Genomic DNA, 18,343 nt, shown 5'->3' with positions numbered 1-18,343 from the left:
GAAGTATGAGTTTTTTTTTCTTAATTAGGGTTTTAAGGAAACTGATTCAATTAATTGTATATCAGAAAACCAAAATTTCTAATTATTGTGGAATAACATTCTTATTTGGCTGAGTTGAATGTTGGAGATGTGGTATTTAGAAGGGGTCAGTCTAATAAAAATTAATGTTATATGCTTTGCATAGTTTTATTTATATTCAAGGATTTATCTGTATGGTTGTGTTTTCGGAATAATTTTTGATGTTTTATTTTTGACATTTATATCTTAATTAAATATAGTTTGTAAACTTTTATGTTTATTTAGTTTCTCATTCTCTATATTATGTGTGGCTTCTCGTAGAAGTAATTTCAAATACACAACGAAGAAAAATATGATGTTTAATTTTGGCTTAAATTAGAACGTATATAATGTCTAATTAGATCGACTTTTAAAAAAAGTCTCTCTAGTCAATAATTTTCACTTTATTTGAAAAAATAATTATGTTTTGTAAAAATTAAGCCTTTTTTGAAGAAACTTGGAAGCGTAGGATAAATGGTTACAATAATGTTATATCTGTGCACTTAAACATAATAAACGTGTTGGAAAATTAATTCTCATGCTCAAATAAGTTTCTGATTTTATTGTGACCAAATTTATAAATTTGGTAAATTAAGGCCTAAGCACAAGAAAGTTCAAATGTTTAGATAATTGAGTCCTATTATTGCAACTTTATCTGTCTATTGGAGGTTTACTTGTAGTTATATACTTCTATATTTTTTCAATTTGAAAAATTAAATCTTAACAAAAGCCACAACTGTTGAATAACTTTGTTTAGATTAGTTGAATCATTCTGAAATCCAAACTGTTTTCTCAGGTAGAGAATAAAAATGTTGAGGAATATGTCAGAAAGAGGAAGAATCATGGAGAACTTGTGATAGTAAATGTAACTTACCATCGCAATGAAATTTGACCAAGCGGTCACTGGAATCTTGAAGTTTTACAGATACATGTACGAGTATCATAACAGTAAGGCATCAAATGTCGAAAAGTAAAATCTTTATTTGAGAAAAAAGAAGAAATACTTTAAAAACTTATGTAAATCTAAATAAAACGAAGATAATGATTTCACCAATGAACAACGAAAAAACTATTGAGATAAAATATATAAAATATTAAAAGAGAAGGATGTTTTGTTTCTAATGAAGCTAGGCAAAACAATTTGGTATGAATTCAATCAGATAATATATCTGAGCAAGAAATATAAAATGGAATTTGTCAGAAATGTTTTATTTTATATGTGAGAAATACTTTCTGATAGTCGAGAGAGTTGGTGTACATAATTTATGTTGGCTTAAACCTTCATAGAAGAAACTTTAGTTCTCATTTTTGCCTTTTCATGACATTGATTAAACCAACTTGCATTAAACTTAACTACAAGAAAAAGTAAATAAGAACATATTTGAAATGAGATTTTAAAAAATACATCTGTTATATTTTAGTTTATGATCTTTCAATAATTAACTGGAGTTGCGTGCAGACAAAGAAAGCTTGAGTTTGAAATTTGTAAAAACACAAAAAAAGCCTCAAAATTAGTTGGATATGTCTCTACTACACCCTATATTCCTTGGACATTGTGATTGGTCATGATTTCTATGGAAATGAAAAGCAAAATGAATACAAAGTAGTGTATATATCTACCGTCTCACACTAGACAGAAGGTACTAAAGTCCAAAAAGAAACCCTCAAAAGAAAAGAATATATGAAATTTGGTGTAATTGGGGATGATAAAAACTAGAAGAAGCTGAAGGGGTTGAATCTCAAGTTGGTATAATTGGCACTGACATAAGCATTAAGTAACTCATTTTGAGCAGACCAGAAATCAGCCTTCAGACCCCCTCTCCTAATTGCCTTTAGAATTTTGTTCTTGTGTGTGTATCCAGTGACTACTACTTTTTGGCAGTTAGTGTCTACCTCCACTTTCTCTATCCCTGCATGTAGTGATCCATATGTTAGCACAACAACCAACTCAGAATGATGGTGACACTGCTTAGCAAAATCTCTTTCAATTAAACAAACCTTTCAATTTTGAGAGACATTTCCTTAGTCTTTTCTCGTGTATACAGACCATCTCCACCTTTAACTCAACAACCTGCCAAGCAAAACAAGTGATTGAATGTTATTGAAAAGAATTGGTTCCAATGTTAAGAGACTAGCCAGTTAACTGATATTATTCTTTTTATATAGTTTACAAACGGATATTATCTGCTTAAGCCATGGTAATAACCTTTCAGTTTATAAACAAAACATGATGCAATTCTTTAAGACGCTGTTCTCTATCAAAATTAGAATTCAGCAAAAACAAACTTATACTGATATTTAATAACCACAATAAAACTTTATTGTGTAGAATATTAAAATATAAAAATAAAAATCCAATTCTAAATTGAAAACAACATAAAAAACACCCTAAGAATGTCCACGATTTGTTTCCAGTTTATTTGGTAATCATTTTGTTGATATACCACCATGCATGTTTTCATTTATTAATTTAATGAATAGCATAGTATACAATACAGAGATTGAAGTTAAAAATACACACAATCATGATTTTTCTGCATAATATTAAAGGCCAAGTATGCAAGGATGAGAGATAATGTCTAAACAAACCACATAATAGTCTATAAGAGATTAAAGGTTAGAAGAATAATACCTCCATAGAAACTGCTGAGAGGAAATGATGTTACAGAATGATGATTTGGAGAGGGAAGACAGGAAGGAGTGAAGGATAAAGTGAGACAGAATGATTTGAAAACAATTGGAATGAGATTTAATCAATGAGACTGAGCATTCAAGGTTATTTATATATGTTAGACGGAAGACAAGATCAAAAGTTGGAAGAAAAAATAAGTGGGGTGTCTCTTAGATTTTTAGTCTGCTGGCTGTTACTAGTAATATAAGGCAAAACCATAAACTTTTTCAGACAGAAGCACATTAAGCTTTAGAATATGCGACACGGGCCTCGAGGTTTTGGATCCAAGCAAAGCAATGAGTGTATGAGAATTTGAAATGATTGGCTTTGACAGGTCCAACCTGACCCCCTTTTTTTTTCCTTTTGACTGAAGTTTACTCACATAGAGATAGGAAACAAAGAATGAAAGAAATCAGACAAGGACTTCTTGGATTTGATGACAAGTGCATCATCATGATTAACGTCTGGCACATACCTTGTAGCTCTAATCTGTCCATTACCATGTAAAATTATCACATCTAGTAGTACTCAAACTCTATTTGTGTTATCACAAAAAAGAAACTCTTTCAATTTTATGTTGTCATGCTTCGGATGAATTTCAATATCATATTACTTTTCCTTTATGATATTTAACTATGTACTATGGTTGTATTATTTTAATATTTTTGATTGATATAAGTGATAGAAGATTATATTTGCCATTTTTTGCATAAACAAAAAGTGGTCTGTAAACTTCTTACTCTGCACTATGTACAGGCATGGTATGTGTATGAATAAAGTAGATTAATTCTTTTCTTGTTATCTGACATATGGTATTTGATTTGGTTCAATGCGGAGCACATTTAAAAAGGAAAAGGAAGTACGGATGAGAAAAGAAAAAGAGAATAGAAACGTCTAAACAATGAGAATGACAACATGAAACAGACCAAGCAGCAAGTTTGGTATAATTTAGTTGGGTGATGTACTTTTTTGCTTCGATTGATGTCCATCCTCGGTACACGAGGTTTCTCTCACACCACTTTGGATTCAGCTCCTGTATCCTATCGTCACAGAATAATTTTCTCATAAAAAAAAAGAAATTAACATAACCAACAAATAAAGAGTTATTAAATGTTTAATGATAACTTCATGTAGTTAATTTCCTACTCCAAAGGTTCCTGGTCCAACAAACTTCATTGGAATCTGTTGTGCTTTGAATGTCCATTCCAACATTCTCTTTTTGTCAACTATTATTGCTACCTGCTAGTCCCAGGTAAGGAAGATCATTTACCAAAGTTGTAAGCGCCAAGTTAAAGTTTTTAATTTTAATTAAACAAATTCTAAAATGTTTCAAATTCTATGTATAAATAAATTATCTTTTAAAATTACTCTATGCAAATAAATTGCTTCCACATATTCTTTATTAGCTAAAACTAATTACAACTTGCAATATTACGAGTAAAATTCAATTAATAAAGAATGAAATGTCAGTACAAAGAATGTGGTAAAAATGCGTTTTCGAAATAATTATATTTAATAATTTATTTACTTTAATAAGAAGAAGAGTTGAACTATGATAACAACTATTTAGGAATTTACGACTTTAATCAATATAATAATATATTACTAAATAACAGTCTAAAATTAAATTCCGTACCAATCTATTGAGTTTTTGTTATAGGGTTGTCTTAACTGAAAGAAACTATTAAATAATCATGTGTTAATCTCCAAATGCCACATAATTAGTCTTACTCCTGATTCTCAACAAATTAAAAATAAAACTGATATGTAACATTAATATTTAATTGGGACCATAGTCATGGTAGTATTGGACTAATTTCTTCCAAATAGAGAATCCGTTAGTTTCTTGTAGAGCCAATAATCTCACAGGATCTCATACCACGATTATAAAAGGAGGAACAGAATAAGTTACCAGACAAATAGCTAGAGTTTCTGGGAGAGTGAACAAAGAAATTGAGAGTTGAGGATAGAAAATGGATAGCCTGCACTAAGAGTTCAAAGAACAAAGAGATCACTGATTTTTTTAATTGCAGCAGGCCAAAGCCACAGATACCCGTGATTAAAGGTAACATAGGGAGTGTTTTAGTTTACCTTGGAATTTTAGCTAGTGTTCATCTTACCTGTGTGTTTATATTCATTCAGTTTTCACCGAATTGTTAATTGGGCCCCAAATACATCAAACATCCATACATACCTCAGAACATTACTAAACCTTGCACACAGCGCTTGCACTTAAATCCAAGGAAGTGTTTTGAGACAAGCATGCTTCATTCCATTCATTATTACATTTTCCAATAAGTATAGACAATTACTTTCAGTCTTCTCCGAACTAAAAAGAGGTTGAGAAAGGTACACCAACTAGTTAAGGGCATCAAAGAAAAATATATATAAAAATTTGGCGAAAATTTTGAATTTATACTCATGAGAAATGACGTGAACTTTCACAAGAGTAAAGTATTTAATGCCCATTTAAAAGAACTTATTCACGTGTCATTTAGATTTATCTTATAAGGCTATCATTAGTACATATATTTGGAAACACTCATAACAGCTTATGATGTATCCAGGATCTAATTTCAACTTATTTTCATAAACTCGAACACAACCTATAACATATTACAAATCACAGTAAATGAAAACAGTTTAATCATATGTATTATTTGATTACATAAACAAGTAGTTACATAAGAACACTTACTCAACAAGCACTTTATTGAACTGTTTACTCAAACACACACTCCTATTGTGATGAAACTATACATGCAGATCAGAAGTAATACAATGTATCGTAACTTATGACAACTGCATGCTATGAAACCGATGAAAATTCGTTTCAAGTTAAAACAAAGTTCAACACCTGCAAGTTGCAATCTACCTTGCACTTCCTCCATTCTTTATCCTCATTTGGCGCAGGAGAATCACTAGAGCAATCGTGCACAAAGAATTATCAATATTCATTCATACAGAAACATTATTTATTACAGTGATAAGGATGAGAATCCTTCACTTGCAAGTGTAAAATTGAATTTATAAAGTAATGAAAGGGGATACTGCCACTGGTTAGGGTTGACCAAGACTAACGCGTATGCTTTTACTGAGACGTAGAGAGCGATTCCTTTCCTCCAAGTGTTCGAATTATAGCTTCGAGAAGCTTGATGTCCTCGTCGCGCTTCTGGATTTCTTCTTGCTTTGCTCGCAGCTCTTCCATGTGCAACTCAAACACCTCTGTTAAAGGAAATAAGAAACGATTAGCTTAGCCGATCACAGACCAGAACCATTCCAAACTTCAATTGAAAGATGAAATGCAATGATTGAGAAGAGTAAAAACAGAATATGACGAAGATGATGATACTTGTGGTGTTTTCAAGTTCGGCGGTGAGCTGTTGAGCGCGCGATTCGGCGGCTTTCTGAGCGGTCTCGGCCTGTCGTTTCTCGGAGCGAGCGCGAGCGGCAGCTGTGATGGCGGCGTCGACCTCTCTCTCCAAGGTCTCGACTCGTTGCTGGAGCAGTTTGATGGAGCGGGCTTGGTCAGCTGTGAGGGAGGCTTTGGAGAAGGTGTCGTCGTCGACGAAGACGGCTTTGGTGAGAAGAAGCTTCTGGAGAGATTCGAGATTCGATGACATCTCCGTCAGATTCGTCATCGCTCCGCTCCATCGTTCTCCTTTCTCGTTCTCTCCCGTCATCGTCATCATCTCACTACCAAGCACCAACCCTGCCCTCTCACTAACTAATTTCCTGCTATTGTTCTCGTTTATTACACTCTGCAGGGTTTAATTGGAAATCCCCAATCCTCTGCATTTTACTTATGAAAAACGATACCGTATCAACAGTTTTTGACACAACACATTCCATATGTCATTTTGTTAATTATTTTTTAATATGCTGAAGCAGAAGTAGAAATACAAAACTGCACAAATTTTTCGTTTTGGAGTTTCGGCCAGCAAAACCTAAGTCAAAAACTTTAGTTTTTGCAATTCAATTGTTACTTCTCATTCTTGTATTGTTTCTTCATTGGTTTCTTCGGGGTTTGTTGTTGACAACATTTGACACCAAACATCGAGTTTGCATTCTCTTTTTCCTCCATTCAGATATTTCTTTAGAAATGAGTTTTTTAAATTTCCAAACATTTCTTGTCTAAAATTTACTATATTTTGCTTTTGTGTTTTGAGTGCAGATCAAATAGTAATTCTGTAGAAAAAAAAAATGTATGTGTTAGTGACAATGATGCTAAAAAATTGTGACAAATGAGAATGATACTTATAAATTGTGCAAAATTGATTTTAAAGAGAAAATAAATAAAAAATTAGATAATTTGATTCAAGGGTATTATATGCTTAAAAAATTTGTTTATATATGTGATTGATTTAGTTGAATTAGGAAATATTGAAGAATTATTATTAGTTTAATGTTAAATATACCTTTTATATATTTTTAACATATCAATTTTGTTAGTTATAAAAAAATTATTGAAAATTACTTGTTGTTCCTCATCTATAGAGGAACATCAGTAAAAAAAATATGTTCGATGATCCCTTGGTGGCGAATAACACGAAAGATCAAGGATCCATAATAGCTACAAAACATGTTTTTGTGGAATTTTTTTATAGACCTGATCAAATTAATTTAGATGACATATGTCAGGTTATAGGGTACCCCCAATCAACAAATGGTATATGGCATACCTACCCAGCTCCATAACGTGGTCCCTCGATCTATTCTTATGTAGAAAGGTTTTAGAAACATGTTCCAAGAAGATTTTTTCTTTCACCACCCCTGTAAAATTCTTGAAAGCTCATTCCGGTACGAATGCAAGTGTATAGGAATTTTATGCGATACAATTAAAGATTATTAAAGAACTGCATATTAAAATCGGAAAGCTATACACAAATTTCATAAATTTATCAGTTGCCAATTCATTTTTAAAGATTGCATATCAAATAAAAATATTGATAAAAATAAGACTAGGCTTTTAGTATCCAAGAAGGTTTTTTCTATCACAACCCCTGTCAAATTCTTGAAAGCTCATTCCGGTAGAAATGTAAGTGTATAGTAATTTTATGCGATACAAAAAAAATCATCAAAGAACTGCATATTAAAATCCGAAAGCTTGGCTTAATTGCGCGTTTTTTCAGATTAACGAACTTTTGCTAGGCTTTTGGTGTTGCACTTACGCATTAAAAGATAAATAAAAGACATCGGTTGTTGTCATTGCTGGAGTGGACTCGACATAAAACAGGCCCTTCGGCCTATACTTGTAATGCTTCCGTCACTGGTCTAGTAAATTCAGATTCCTGGACTTTTACCATCTAATTGATGATAGTGTAAAACTGAATCATTAGCATTACTTAGCAGGTTTAGATATGAGCAATCACCCCTACTTATCTTTCAAAAGAACGATGTTTGCTTATAGGTGAAAGATACATGTCTTTAGATCAATACTAAAGCACTAAAACAGCTTACTCTAAAATGGATGTGGAATATCATCTTTCAAAATCCACAAATTTTATCCACCAACCACTCCATTTATCTTTTAAAGCAAAAAATCTCGGATCCAATAATGGCATTGCTTAGGAAACAAGAAGAAAATAAAGCATGACTACCAAACGGACCTACTTATGGGTGGCTCTGAACGTCAACCAACATCTGGTGTTACGCAAACAGCTTGATTAGCTTGGACTACCTTTCTGTTCACCAGTATCACCTTGATTAGGTTTCCCGCCACAACAGAAAAAGTGTGGAAGCCTAACTCGACCACAACCCCTACAGAAGAAAGTGAGGTTAATTACTCACCTAAACTGGAAAAATACAAAAAGTTTAATATTCTAATCTTTTGGCAAAAGTATGGAAGGGACCTACACTAAGCAAACCTACCTATGCACACCGTATTTAGACAATAGAAATTCAGTTGAATTTTATCAGTGCAAGCATGCTTCACTGGCAGTTGATGATGGAATCCACACATCGGGAAATAAATTTTAAAGTTTACCCTTCCCTGCCTCTCTTTATCCCCCTTTTTCACAGAAACAAGTTAACTTCTTCGATAATGCTGAATCGGCTAAAACAAGTGCCTAAGAAATCATGATTTATGCATGAGGCTATTCAAGAACTAGGTTGAAAGCGAAGTTCCCAAACTCTATTTTTATAATTTTCAAAAAAATGGAAATCAATTGTCCTACAAAACATGGTGAAAAAGAAAAAACCAAGGGTTATTAAATATTTTACATATATGTACTCTAGTTTAAAGTCTACCAATTCTTGGGTGTGATGATTCTCAACTACTTGTTCTCCTTCAACTTATGTATAAAATAATTTGAAATGAGTGATATTGTGAGCAACTTTCTAACTTCTGTTAACAGTTTGAGTAGCACTAGAAACAAACAAAAAAAAATTTAGTTGTTTGATAGCTCAATACAGTTTTTAAGCATAACTAGAGCATATAAGTGACTTTATTGATTAATTCCTGTTGAACTGGTAGCACAGTCATGGTTTAGAGGAGTAAAGTCTAGTAACTTTCTCCTCATGATCTTACCATAATTACTGTTTTCTAGACTGTTTATTAGCAGGTTTGACTCATTGTGGAATAACATGCGAGCAAGAAGGGGGACCACATCTATGGCATGCAATGAAATAAAAAGTCCCATTGCTCTCCAAACTCAGTAGTTTCACTTTAGCTCAAGCATAAGGATGAAGTGTCCTTTAGACCGCAACATATAAAGAAATCCCACCCTCCCTTTTATCTCCAGCATTGGTTCTTGGTTCATTGAAGAAATATTTTAACTAATTGAACATGAACTCTTCATAATATTAACTTATCGTAAACTTTCTAAAAAATTATGGGATCTCATATTACCAGCAATTACTTAGAAAAATGTATTTTCTTTGTAGTGATCCTTAGCCTTTCTTTGGCTTTAACAGATTGATTTACCATTCAACTTCTTCAAATACAGAAACTCAAACTATTTCTGTTGCATGATATATCTTTAAATGGTATAAAGAATAAAGGACACAGTTCGTAAGCTGAGGGAAATTATAAAACTATAACATTATAGACTGAAAGATATGACCAGGTAGAACTGAACTGTTCATTAGAAGTTTATTTCACGCCTAAATCGCACTGTCTTACACTGATATATATTTCATTTAAGTACCTATCCTTCAAAGGCTCTAACATAGCTGATAACAGAGAAATTACCCCATATTTGCAAAACACACCAAATAATAGCAAACAATAAGGCGAAACAGATGAAGGCTTACTTGCATAGGACAATCACGGGGATAGGTTTCAGAGCTTTTGGTCCATTTCTTATTCCTCTTTTATGGGGAGAAACCTGCACGATAGACATAACCATTAAAAATATGTCAAAACACAAAGCCGAAACGATAACAGCGCACAAATAATGACACTCACAGCAATCCTGTTAAAACACTACACCATATCATATCACCATACTATATCAATTGATATTCCCAGCAGTAAAATTCAAAGCCTCTGGAGTGCCAAGCAAGACCAGAAAATCCAAAACGGCAGAGAAGTGAACTCCGTACCTTGCGTTTTGGGACAGCCATGAGCTCCATAGAGCCACCAAAAGAGAAACTCGGGGAACTGAAATCGGGCAAAACGGGTTGCGGTGATTGAACCCCAAAATCAATGCTTCCAGATAAAGGAGGACATTGGGGCACCGTTTGAATCAACCTATTAAACCCTAAAACACTTCCTAATTTCCCTTTCCCTCCGGTGCCCCTCACAATTGCGAGTCTCGCAGCCATTGCTGTGATTGAAGAACAACAATAGGAAGATATTGAAGGTAAATATCACAAAATAGTGGAGATTAAGAAGAAATAAAGCGAACGCAGAATTTGAATAAAAAAATTAATGAGAAATCGACCAAAAAAATAGAAGAAGAAATCATTGAACTTGGGAGTTACCTGAAAAATATTTTGTAGGAACTTCGATGTTTGAAATGGATGAATTATTTAAGCGAAGTTAATTATTGGTGGAAGTATCGAGAAGGTGAATTAGTTTAGTTTGAGCAAGTGTTCATGGTTGCTGGAAATGAAGTGCCAATTCTCCAAACCCTAACATGACAGAGGATAAAGATAATAGGGTAAATGCAAAACCTCATATTCAGGATTTTTATTAAAGTATCGTAAAATATTTTTACACTTATGTAAAAAGTGTATACAACTATAGCATGTAAAATAGTTTTACACTCATATCAAGAAATAATGTTTTTAATATATTTTTATTTAAAAAATACATATTTTAGAATAGTAGAAGATAATTATTATTTTTAAACAAATTAATAAAATCAAACGTAAATTATTAATAATTTGGTAATTCAAAAATAAAGTATATTTGTCTAAGTATACTAATTTATAAAAATATTATTAAGATAAATATAAAGTTTTAAATAATTGTATTGAAATTTAAATTAGATAAAACTAACTTAACAAAATTAAATGTAAATTTAGATCTTATCATCGTAGATCTATTAAAAAATATGTGGTATATAGTGATGATTTTCTATGAATAAAACTTAAGTACGATTATATATGAAAATATATATTAGAAACTGTAGTTATTTATATGGAAAATGATATTTTGATAATATATTTGACAAAATTTTGATATGGTTCATATGTCAAAATTTTAGTGGTTAACATGGAAAAGAAATTAGCAAAAATAAAATGATGTGAAAAGAAAGTGTTGTAGGGTTTAAAGTGTCGGGGTCTATTTTGTGATTTCAAAATTAGATTCTGAGTTTGGGTTAGAGAGAACCCTAGAGAGAAGGATGACCCAGCAAAGTTGCGTGACGGTGAGGAGAAGCATCGTTTGAGGACGTTTTGACCGTTTCGCCGACCGGCACCGTTTACCGGCTGAACATCTGTCACCGTTGGAACCTTTGAAAGCAATGAGCATCGAAAGGGAGGTGTTTTCATCGTTCCGTCGTCGTTGGAACTTTCATTTGGGAAGTCATTTGTTGTTGTTTGGTGTGTTTTAGTTCTTCTCTAATTTTTTTGACCATATACTGGTTTAGTTCTTTTGACACAATTATTATGACATTTATATATAATTCCATATCTAAGGAACCATTCTTTGTAAAACTCATGGTGCAGAAACTGTAGTGGTAGCAAAGACAAAATAAGTGGGGACTTTAGGCAAAGATTTTGCACAACCAGGTCAACTACGTAGCACGTACAACACTTGCACACTCCAAGCCAACCAAACTTGTAAGTTTTTAATGTTGATTTCAACAAATATAAAATTTTATTGTTTCATTGATATTTTAAATAACATTATTTGTATGTTGGACTTTGTTTGATGTAGATATGATTATGGAGTTATTATTTTGAAATTTATGGAGTTGTGGGATGGCATTGAGAAATACGAAGGCAGCACAATGCCCACCTACAGAACTATAAGTTATAAAAATTTTCATTTTTGGGAGCTTTGATAGAAGATGTTGCATTTTATTGATATGTTGTGCATCTATCTCTTTGCAGGAGGAACTGCAACAGGTTAGGGAGAAGTATGTTTGTGATTGGATTTTGGATGTGGACAATGTACAGAGGGATGAAATGTTGCAAGATTGAGGCCTTCTGTAGATGTTGTTTAATAGAGATTTTTGCAATGTGGGACTTCCAACACCCCCTCACGCCGAGATATATACATCTCGAGCGTGATACTAAACATTAATTGGTGGTCCAATAACGACCCTATAGCGGGTGGAACTACATACCCAACAAAAAACAAATATCGCTAGGATAAACTCTAACCTAGATCTGATACCATGTTAAGAAGTCAACTTTAAGCCTAACTCAACCCCACAAAACTGGCTTCTAAGGTGAAGTTTGCACCCACTTATATATTATAAATTGACCTTATTTCTATTCAATGTGAGACTTCTAATAGTATCCATGACTTTCTATTAAAATATTGTCAATCGAAATCGATTTTTCTATAGCATGTGGTATGGGACACATTTATCCTCGATTATTGCACCATGAATAAGTCTCGTGGTTTCTTTCCCCGTCTTTTAGTTAATATTGATTTGTTATCTCATCTACATAATGAAATTTTGATAGGAAAGCCTAAATTTGCATTCATTGTTGATGTGGAGTATGAAAAATTGCCTTATATTTTGTTCTAAATGTAAGATGATTGGTCATGAACTATCGAATTGTAGAAGACTACAACATATGCTAATGCAAATTCTGGTGAGGGGAAATAATTGGTACAAAAATCCAACAATATTATCGTCCTAAGGTTGTTAGTGTTCTGGATGGTTCACAAGACCTGACTCTCAAGTTGGTGGAGCCTATGATCCAGTCTTAGAAGCTTGTAATGCAATCTTTGGTTCAACAACCTTCTAATGAGATGAATCAACTCGCTAATGAGATGCAACAACCTACTAATGAGATTCAATAACTTGTTACTGTGGTACAACCTGCTACTATGGTGCAACCTGCTACTATGGTGCAACCTGCTACTATGGTACAACCTATTATAGAGCATGTTGAGGTATAACCTGATGTGGTTCAACTTGGTGTGGTTTAGCCTATTGTGTTGCAACTTGTTGTGGTGTCGCCTACTGCTCAGTCTCAACTTACGGTCCAGTTCTTGGCACTAGGTTTACCTTCTCACTTGGTGGTTAATCTTGGTAGTCCTAAGATTGAGGATAATTCTTCTCCTATACATAATCTTGACACTACCACTGGTCATGTGTTAATGAACTCTAATTTCTTGACTGATATGCCTTCTTTGAAGGATGTTACTCTCATTGGAAATAATTCTCAGGACTCATAGCAATTTGATTCTCACAATAAAAATTCTCATATAATCTCTAATTCTTTTACGTTTGAGGAAGCTCACCTTGTAGAAGAATTGAAATTAGCTTTTAATTGAGCTAATGTGGTGGAAGAGTCGGAAGATTCTACTATTGAAAAAGATGATGCGCCAATTCAATTTACTAAGAAACCAAAATAGGGGAAAACCTCCAATATTAAATCCTCCAAAATAAGGAATTCTAAAAATCACTTGAGTTTTAGAGGCTTTTTTTTTGGAATAGGAGAAGCTTGGTTAATGATAAAACTCTTAATATGCTAAATAATTTGATTATTGAGCACCAACCTAATTTTCTTTTCTTAGTTTAACCAATGACTCATTTTAGTTCCTATATGCAACTTTTTTTTATATAGTTTGAACTTTAAGTTATTGGTTATTTATGATTCTTATACCAAGGTTGCTAGGATGTGGTTCTTGGATAGAAGTGAATTCATGTTTGATATTATTGATATTACTAGCCAATTTATTTCATTTGTTGTTATAAAGTGATGTTAAATTACAAGTTATTGGGGTTTATGGTGCAACTACTTAATTGTTTTTGGCTCTTTGTGGTATTCTCTTGTTAATCTTCATAATTCTTGGTGTATCCTTAGTGATTTTAATGTTGTTTTTTGTGTTGAGGATGTGAAGGGTGGTGTTTCCTCTAGTCCAATCTCTTGTGCTGAGTTTTCGAATTGGATCAGTTCTAATGAGCTTATTGTGACTCCATCTTCTAGATCTTACTATATTTGGCTAAACTTTTAGAGAGGTATGATTTGTGTTGATAAAGCTTTTTGTAGTTTTTCTTGTCTTGAGAATTGGTCTTCTTCTCGTGTTAACGTTTACCCTAAAATTGCTGAAATCATCATCCCTTGCTCGTTTTTCTTTCTCATTTAGTTGGGGTTTCCAAACCATCATGTTTTCGATTTCTAAAGATGTGGATATCTCATATGGATTGTCGTTTCCTCATAAATAGCTTTTGGAATTCTCCTACTTCTAGTTGTTCTATGTTAATTTTGTAAAGAAAATTGCAACGTCTTAAAGTTGCTTTGAAAGGGTGGAATAAAAATGTTTTTGGAAACATACATAACTTGGTAGTTGATAATCATTCTAATATTCAACCATAGATTTTGAATGTTTCTCTATTTGATTTCGATTCTTTGGTAATTCTAATATTCAACCACAAGTTTTGCTCAGAATGTCAGGTTGTTTATTGGAAGGGAAAGGTTAAATTGAATTGGTTTAAAGATGAGGATAATAATAATGAGTTTTTTGATGTTATGGTTAGCAAGAGGCATAATGGAAGGGGTATATTTAAGTTCCTTCATGATAATTGGTAACGCAAACGTTGACGTGCTCAATATAGTACTACTAAACTATAAAATTTTACTATTGTTAAAATAGTAGCCAACAAAATAAAAAGCGTAAAGTCAACTCTAAGTGATCTCCCAAGAATACGAAATTTATTCTTAACAAATTATTTCTTATAAAAACTATACAAAATGGTTAGTAAAATAAAAATAACAACGAAAATAAAGATAAATAAAATAAATAAGATTAAATAATAAAATAATAAAAGACAAAAAGAAATAAATTTATAAAAAGATTTAAAAATATAAAAAATTGATAAAGAAAATAGGTTGATTTCATTGCTTTTTATTGGTTATCTAAATATTATTGTTCAATTAATTATTATCTTAGATTTTCAAATTAATTAATGTAAATTCTCAATTAATTTGTTAGCATTCTCACTATTAAGCAAAGTACATTCTTAGTTAAAAGCAAGAATTTTATAGATTAATCATAGTAAATTTAACTAAAGTACATTCTCAATTAAGATTAATTCTTGTTAAAGTTTTCCCCTTTAATCAAAGTACATTCTATATTATTGGAAAACACTCATTCAATCACATGAAAGTTTCTAACTTTAATCAAAGTAAATTCTCACTTGAAATTAAAAACCCTTGCACTCATATGACTGATATGTTATGTAGACTTAATACAATGCTAAGTTGATAAACATAAAAATCATTATTTTTACTTGATTAAGAAGTAAAAAACATTGATAAAATTAAATCCCAACATAAATCAAAAGAACAACCAAATTTATTCATCAAACCTCAAAATCTAGTTAATAAATTACCAAAATCAACCTAAAAGGCTTAACACTCCATGGAATGTGGAAATAAGAAAACAAATAGAAGAAGGGGTGAAGAACATGAGAGAAGAGAGAAGACAAAATTAGACCCCGAAAGAGTTCCTAAGCTCCCGTAATGTGTTTCCCTAAGTCTTTTTATATAGAAATTGAATTGGATTTTGTTTTGGGTTTTTTTGTTGTTGTATTCTTCTTTTTGATAATGTAATCTCCTCTAATTATCTTCTAAATAATCCAATATCTTCAAGATATATTTGATTGTGTAGAGATCTAAAAATATTTAAGAAGATCTTTGCTAGATTAAAAAGGATTTGACAAATATTATCTTTTGATATTTACTGATATAGTTAAATAAGATAATTATTTAAAAATATCAAATAAAATATCTAAAGATATATTTTCTCCAAATTATATTTTATAATAAACATTTATCAATTGCCAAAGTCTTTTTTTGTAGAAAAAATAGAGAGAACCACAAGGTCTAATTTTTTTATGTTCGTTCCCTCTTTTCTTTTTTTCATGCTTTTATTGTCTTCTTTATGTAATGCTTGGTTTGACTTCTTGTGGTTTTGATTATTTTTTATTCTTGGATTTATATTTAGGGTGTCATTAAACTTTAACCAATTTATTTCTACACTTTTATGAGTTCAACTTAGCTACACTTTAAAATTTTATTTTAAAGTGAAAAAACCAATAAGAATTCAAGATTAAGGGCTAAACAAAGCTATAAATATGTACTCATCAATAATCAAGTTATTTCGGATCTAAAAATGATTGAAGATTCTATTTTGTCCTTTTATACAAAGTTATATGTTGTTCGTACTAATCCTGCTATTTCTGTTACTTATATGTAGTCTTTGATTACATTTTATATTCCTTCTCTAGTTATTGAGGATGACAATAATTTTTTGATTAAAAGCCATGATATTGATGAGGTGAAGCATGTGATTTTTCCACTTAATGGTGATAGTGCTCCTAGTCCAATGGATTTAATGAATGGTTTTATCACTTTTTTTGAGATATTGTTGTTGTTAAGTTTGTAAAGTTGTATAACAATTCTTTCGACAAGGTTGGATCCTCCCTGGTATGGATTCAAATATTATTTCTCTTGTTCCTAAAGTTGATGGGGCATAACGTATAACTGATTTTTGTCCTATAACAATGGCTAACTTTTGTTTCAAAATCATTATAAAAATTTTAGTTAATAGGCTTCTAGTGATTTCTAATAGGATTATTTTCCATAATAAAAAATGGTTTCATTAAAAGGAGGTGTGTTAAAGATTGTATTTGCATTATTTTTTAAACTATTAATCTTCTATCTTAAAAGGTCAAGAGTGGTAATGTAGCCATTAAGATTGATATAACCAAGGCTTTTTACACCACCAATTAGCATTTATTAATTCAGGTGTTGTGTTGTTTTAGTTTTCATGAATGCTTTTTGATGTGGATTCTTCATATCTTGCAATATGCTCATATTTCTATTTGGGTTGATGGTAGTTTGGATGGTTTGTGGTAGAAGGGTTAGATATGGGGATCCTTTCTCCTTTACTTTATTGTTTTGTTGAGGAAGGTTTTAGTAGGGGCATCCCAAAGCTTATTTCTAAAAACCTTATACTTCCTATGGTTGGTCCTTAGGGGATATAATTTTCTTCTCATTCTATATGCGTTGATAATATATTTGTTTTATGCATAAGAGATACTATAACTTTGCAACATTTGCAATATTTCTTGCATGAGTATGACACTTTCTCAAGTCAATGAGTAAGTCCTTCTAAATGTCACTTTTTCATTGTTGATGTTTTTGCTTCTTTAGTTAGACATCTGAAGAAGTTTCTTTCTTGTAATTAGGATATTTTTCTTTTACATATTTGGATGTGCAAATTTTTGTGGGACTCCTAACGCATAAGTTTTTTCAACCTTTGTTGATAAGATTTGTAATAAGTTTTCTTCTTGGAAAAGAAAGTTGCTTAGTATGATAGGAAGAACTCAACTAGTAAATTTGGTAATTGTTGGCTTATTGTCTTATAACTTCCAAGTTTATAAATGGCCTATTAAGCTTCTTCTTGAGTTTGAACAATGGATTCAAAATTTTTTATGGACTGGAGATATACGGAACCGATGATTGTTCACTATTAAAGTATTAAAGGATCTATCTTGTGGGGTTCTAAGATGAGTGGTTGTTTTCAAGTTACTAATATTCATTTGGAGAATAAAGCATATATACTATGTTTAACTTAGATTTTGCTTATGGAAAAATGACTTGGACTAAGCTCATGTGTATTCAATTTCTTAAGTCTAAGTATTAGAAATATATGTTTTTTAAATTATTATCAATTTTACATGGTATTAAGGATGCAAAAGATGTTGTTCTTGAAAATACTTTTTGGACACTAGGTAAGAGTGATTGTATTAATATTTGAAATGATTGTTTATGTTCTAAATTGGATAGAATTTCATATTTTGACAAAGTAAGGTTATACTTCGTTCAACCTGGATAGGTACTCATTAGAACTTTCATTTTTTTGTTGCCAATTTATGTGATATTTCCTCTTTAATGGTTGATAAAGATAAGGATGTACCTAATTTGATTATAGATGATACCAATGTGTTATATTAAAAGGTCGAACAAAGTTTT

At 31.7% G+C, this 18,343-nt stretch overlaps 3 protein-coding genes across 10 annotated transcripts; all 3 read right to left on the bottom strand.

Moving 5' to 3' along the window:
• Positions 1-1,488: 1,488 nt before the first annotated feature.
• Positions 1,489-5,222, bottom strand: LOC108336621 (heavy metal-associated isoprenylated plant protein 45). Of its 5 annotated transcripts, none has more exons than XM_052874636.1 (4): positions 4,641-5,222; positions 3,694-3,768; positions 2,056-2,128; positions 1,489-1,967 (listed from the first exon to the last, which is right to left on the bottom strand). In XM_052874636.1, exons 2-4 carry the CDS (start codon positions 3,715-3,717, stop codon positions 1,771-1,773), a joined length of 294 nt encoding a protein of 97 aa, XP_052730596.1. In that variant the 5' UTR covers positions 3,718-3,768; positions 4,641-5,222; the 3' UTR covers positions 1,489-1,770. The 5 variants fall into 5 exon arrangements, with proteins under 5 accessions (XP_052730596.1, XP_017428590.1, XP_052730604.1 ...); XM_017573101.2 differs by lacking the exon at positions 4,641-5,222 and adding an exon at positions 3,875-4,611; XM_052874644.1 differs by lacking the exon at positions 4,641-5,222 and adding an exon at positions 2,690-3,217 and having other exon boundaries at positions 3,694-3,749.
• Positions 5,223-5,357: 135 nt separating this feature from the next.
• On the bottom strand, positions 5,358-6,531 carry LOC108321598 (uncharacterized). 4 transcript variants are annotated; one of them, XM_017553426.2, is made up of 3 exons: positions 6,081-6,531; positions 5,783-5,953; positions 5,358-5,649 (listed from the first exon to the last, which is right to left on the bottom strand). In XM_017553426.2, exons 1-2 carry the CDS (start codon positions 6,418-6,420, stop codon positions 5,820-5,822), a joined length of 474 nt encoding a protein of 157 aa, XP_017408915.1. In that variant the 5' UTR covers positions 6,421-6,531; the 3' UTR covers positions 5,358-5,649; positions 5,783-5,819. The 4 variants fall into 4 exon arrangements, with proteins under 4 accessions (XP_017408915.1, XP_017408922.1, XP_017408907.1 ...); XM_017553433.2 differs by having other exon boundaries at positions 5,786-5,953; XM_017553418.2 differs by having other exon boundaries at positions 5,810-5,953; positions 6,081-6,530.
• Positions 6,532-8,106: 1,575 nt separating this feature from the next.
• LOC108321624 (uncharacterized) lies at positions 8,107-10,841 on the bottom strand. The gene is made up of 4 exons (XM_017553441.2): positions 10,655-10,841; positions 10,274-10,497; positions 9,983-10,056; positions 8,107-8,488 (listed from the first exon to the last, which is right to left on the bottom strand). The coding sequence occupies exons 2-4, from the start codon at positions 10,493-10,495 to the stop codon at positions 8,395-8,397; spliced, it is 390 nt and encodes a 129-aa protein (XP_017408930.1). The 5' UTR covers positions 10,496-10,497; positions 10,655-10,841; the 3' UTR covers positions 8,107-8,394.
• Positions 10,842-18,343: the final 7,502 nt, after the last annotated feature.

Source organism: Vigna angularis, chromosome 1 (assembly GCF_016808095.1).
Source record: "Vigna angularis cultivar LongXiaoDou No.4 chromosome 1, ASM1680809v1, whole genome shotgun sequence".
Classification (NCBI taxonomy): Eukaryota; Viridiplantae; Streptophyta; class Magnoliopsida; order Fabales; family Fabaceae; genus Vigna; species Vigna angularis.
Note: the sequence above shows the minus strand (reverse complement) of the source record. Positions and strands in the feature narration are given on the sequence as shown.

Bases quoted from the DNA above. Each gene is read 5' to 3' on its own strand.
- LOC108336621 (XM_052874636.1), bottom strand. From the start codon at position 3,717: ATGGACATCAATCGAAGCAAAAAA. The intron at 2,129-3,693 runs GTACATCACCCA...TTTGCTTGGCAG, and splicing joins ACATCAATCGAAGCAAAAAA to GTTGTTGAGTTAAAGGTGGA. The intron at 1,968-2,055 runs GTTTGTTTAATT...CACTACATGCAG, and splicing joins ATGTCTCTCAAAATTGAAAG to GGATAGAGAAAGTGGAGGTA.
- LOC108321598 (XM_017553426.2), bottom strand. From the start codon at position 6,420: ATGATGACGATGACGGGAGAGAACGAGAAAGGAGAACGATGGAGCGGA. The intron at 5,954-6,080 runs GTATCATCATCT...TTCCTTTAACAG, and splicing joins CGAACTTGAAAACACCACAA to AGGTGTTTGAGTTGCACATG.
- LOC108321624 (XM_017553441.2), bottom strand. From the start codon at position 10,495: ATGGCTGCGAGACTCGCAATTGTGAGGGGCACCGGAGGGAAAGGGAAA. The intron at 10,057-10,273 runs GTACGGAGTTCA...TCTATCGTGCAG, and splicing joins TGGCTGTCCCAAAACGCAAG to GTTTCTCCCCATAAAAGAGG. The intron at 8,489-9,982 runs GTAAGCCTTCAT...TTTCTTCTGTAG, and splicing joins CCCGTGATTGTCCTATGCAA to GGGTTGTGGTCGAGTTAGGC.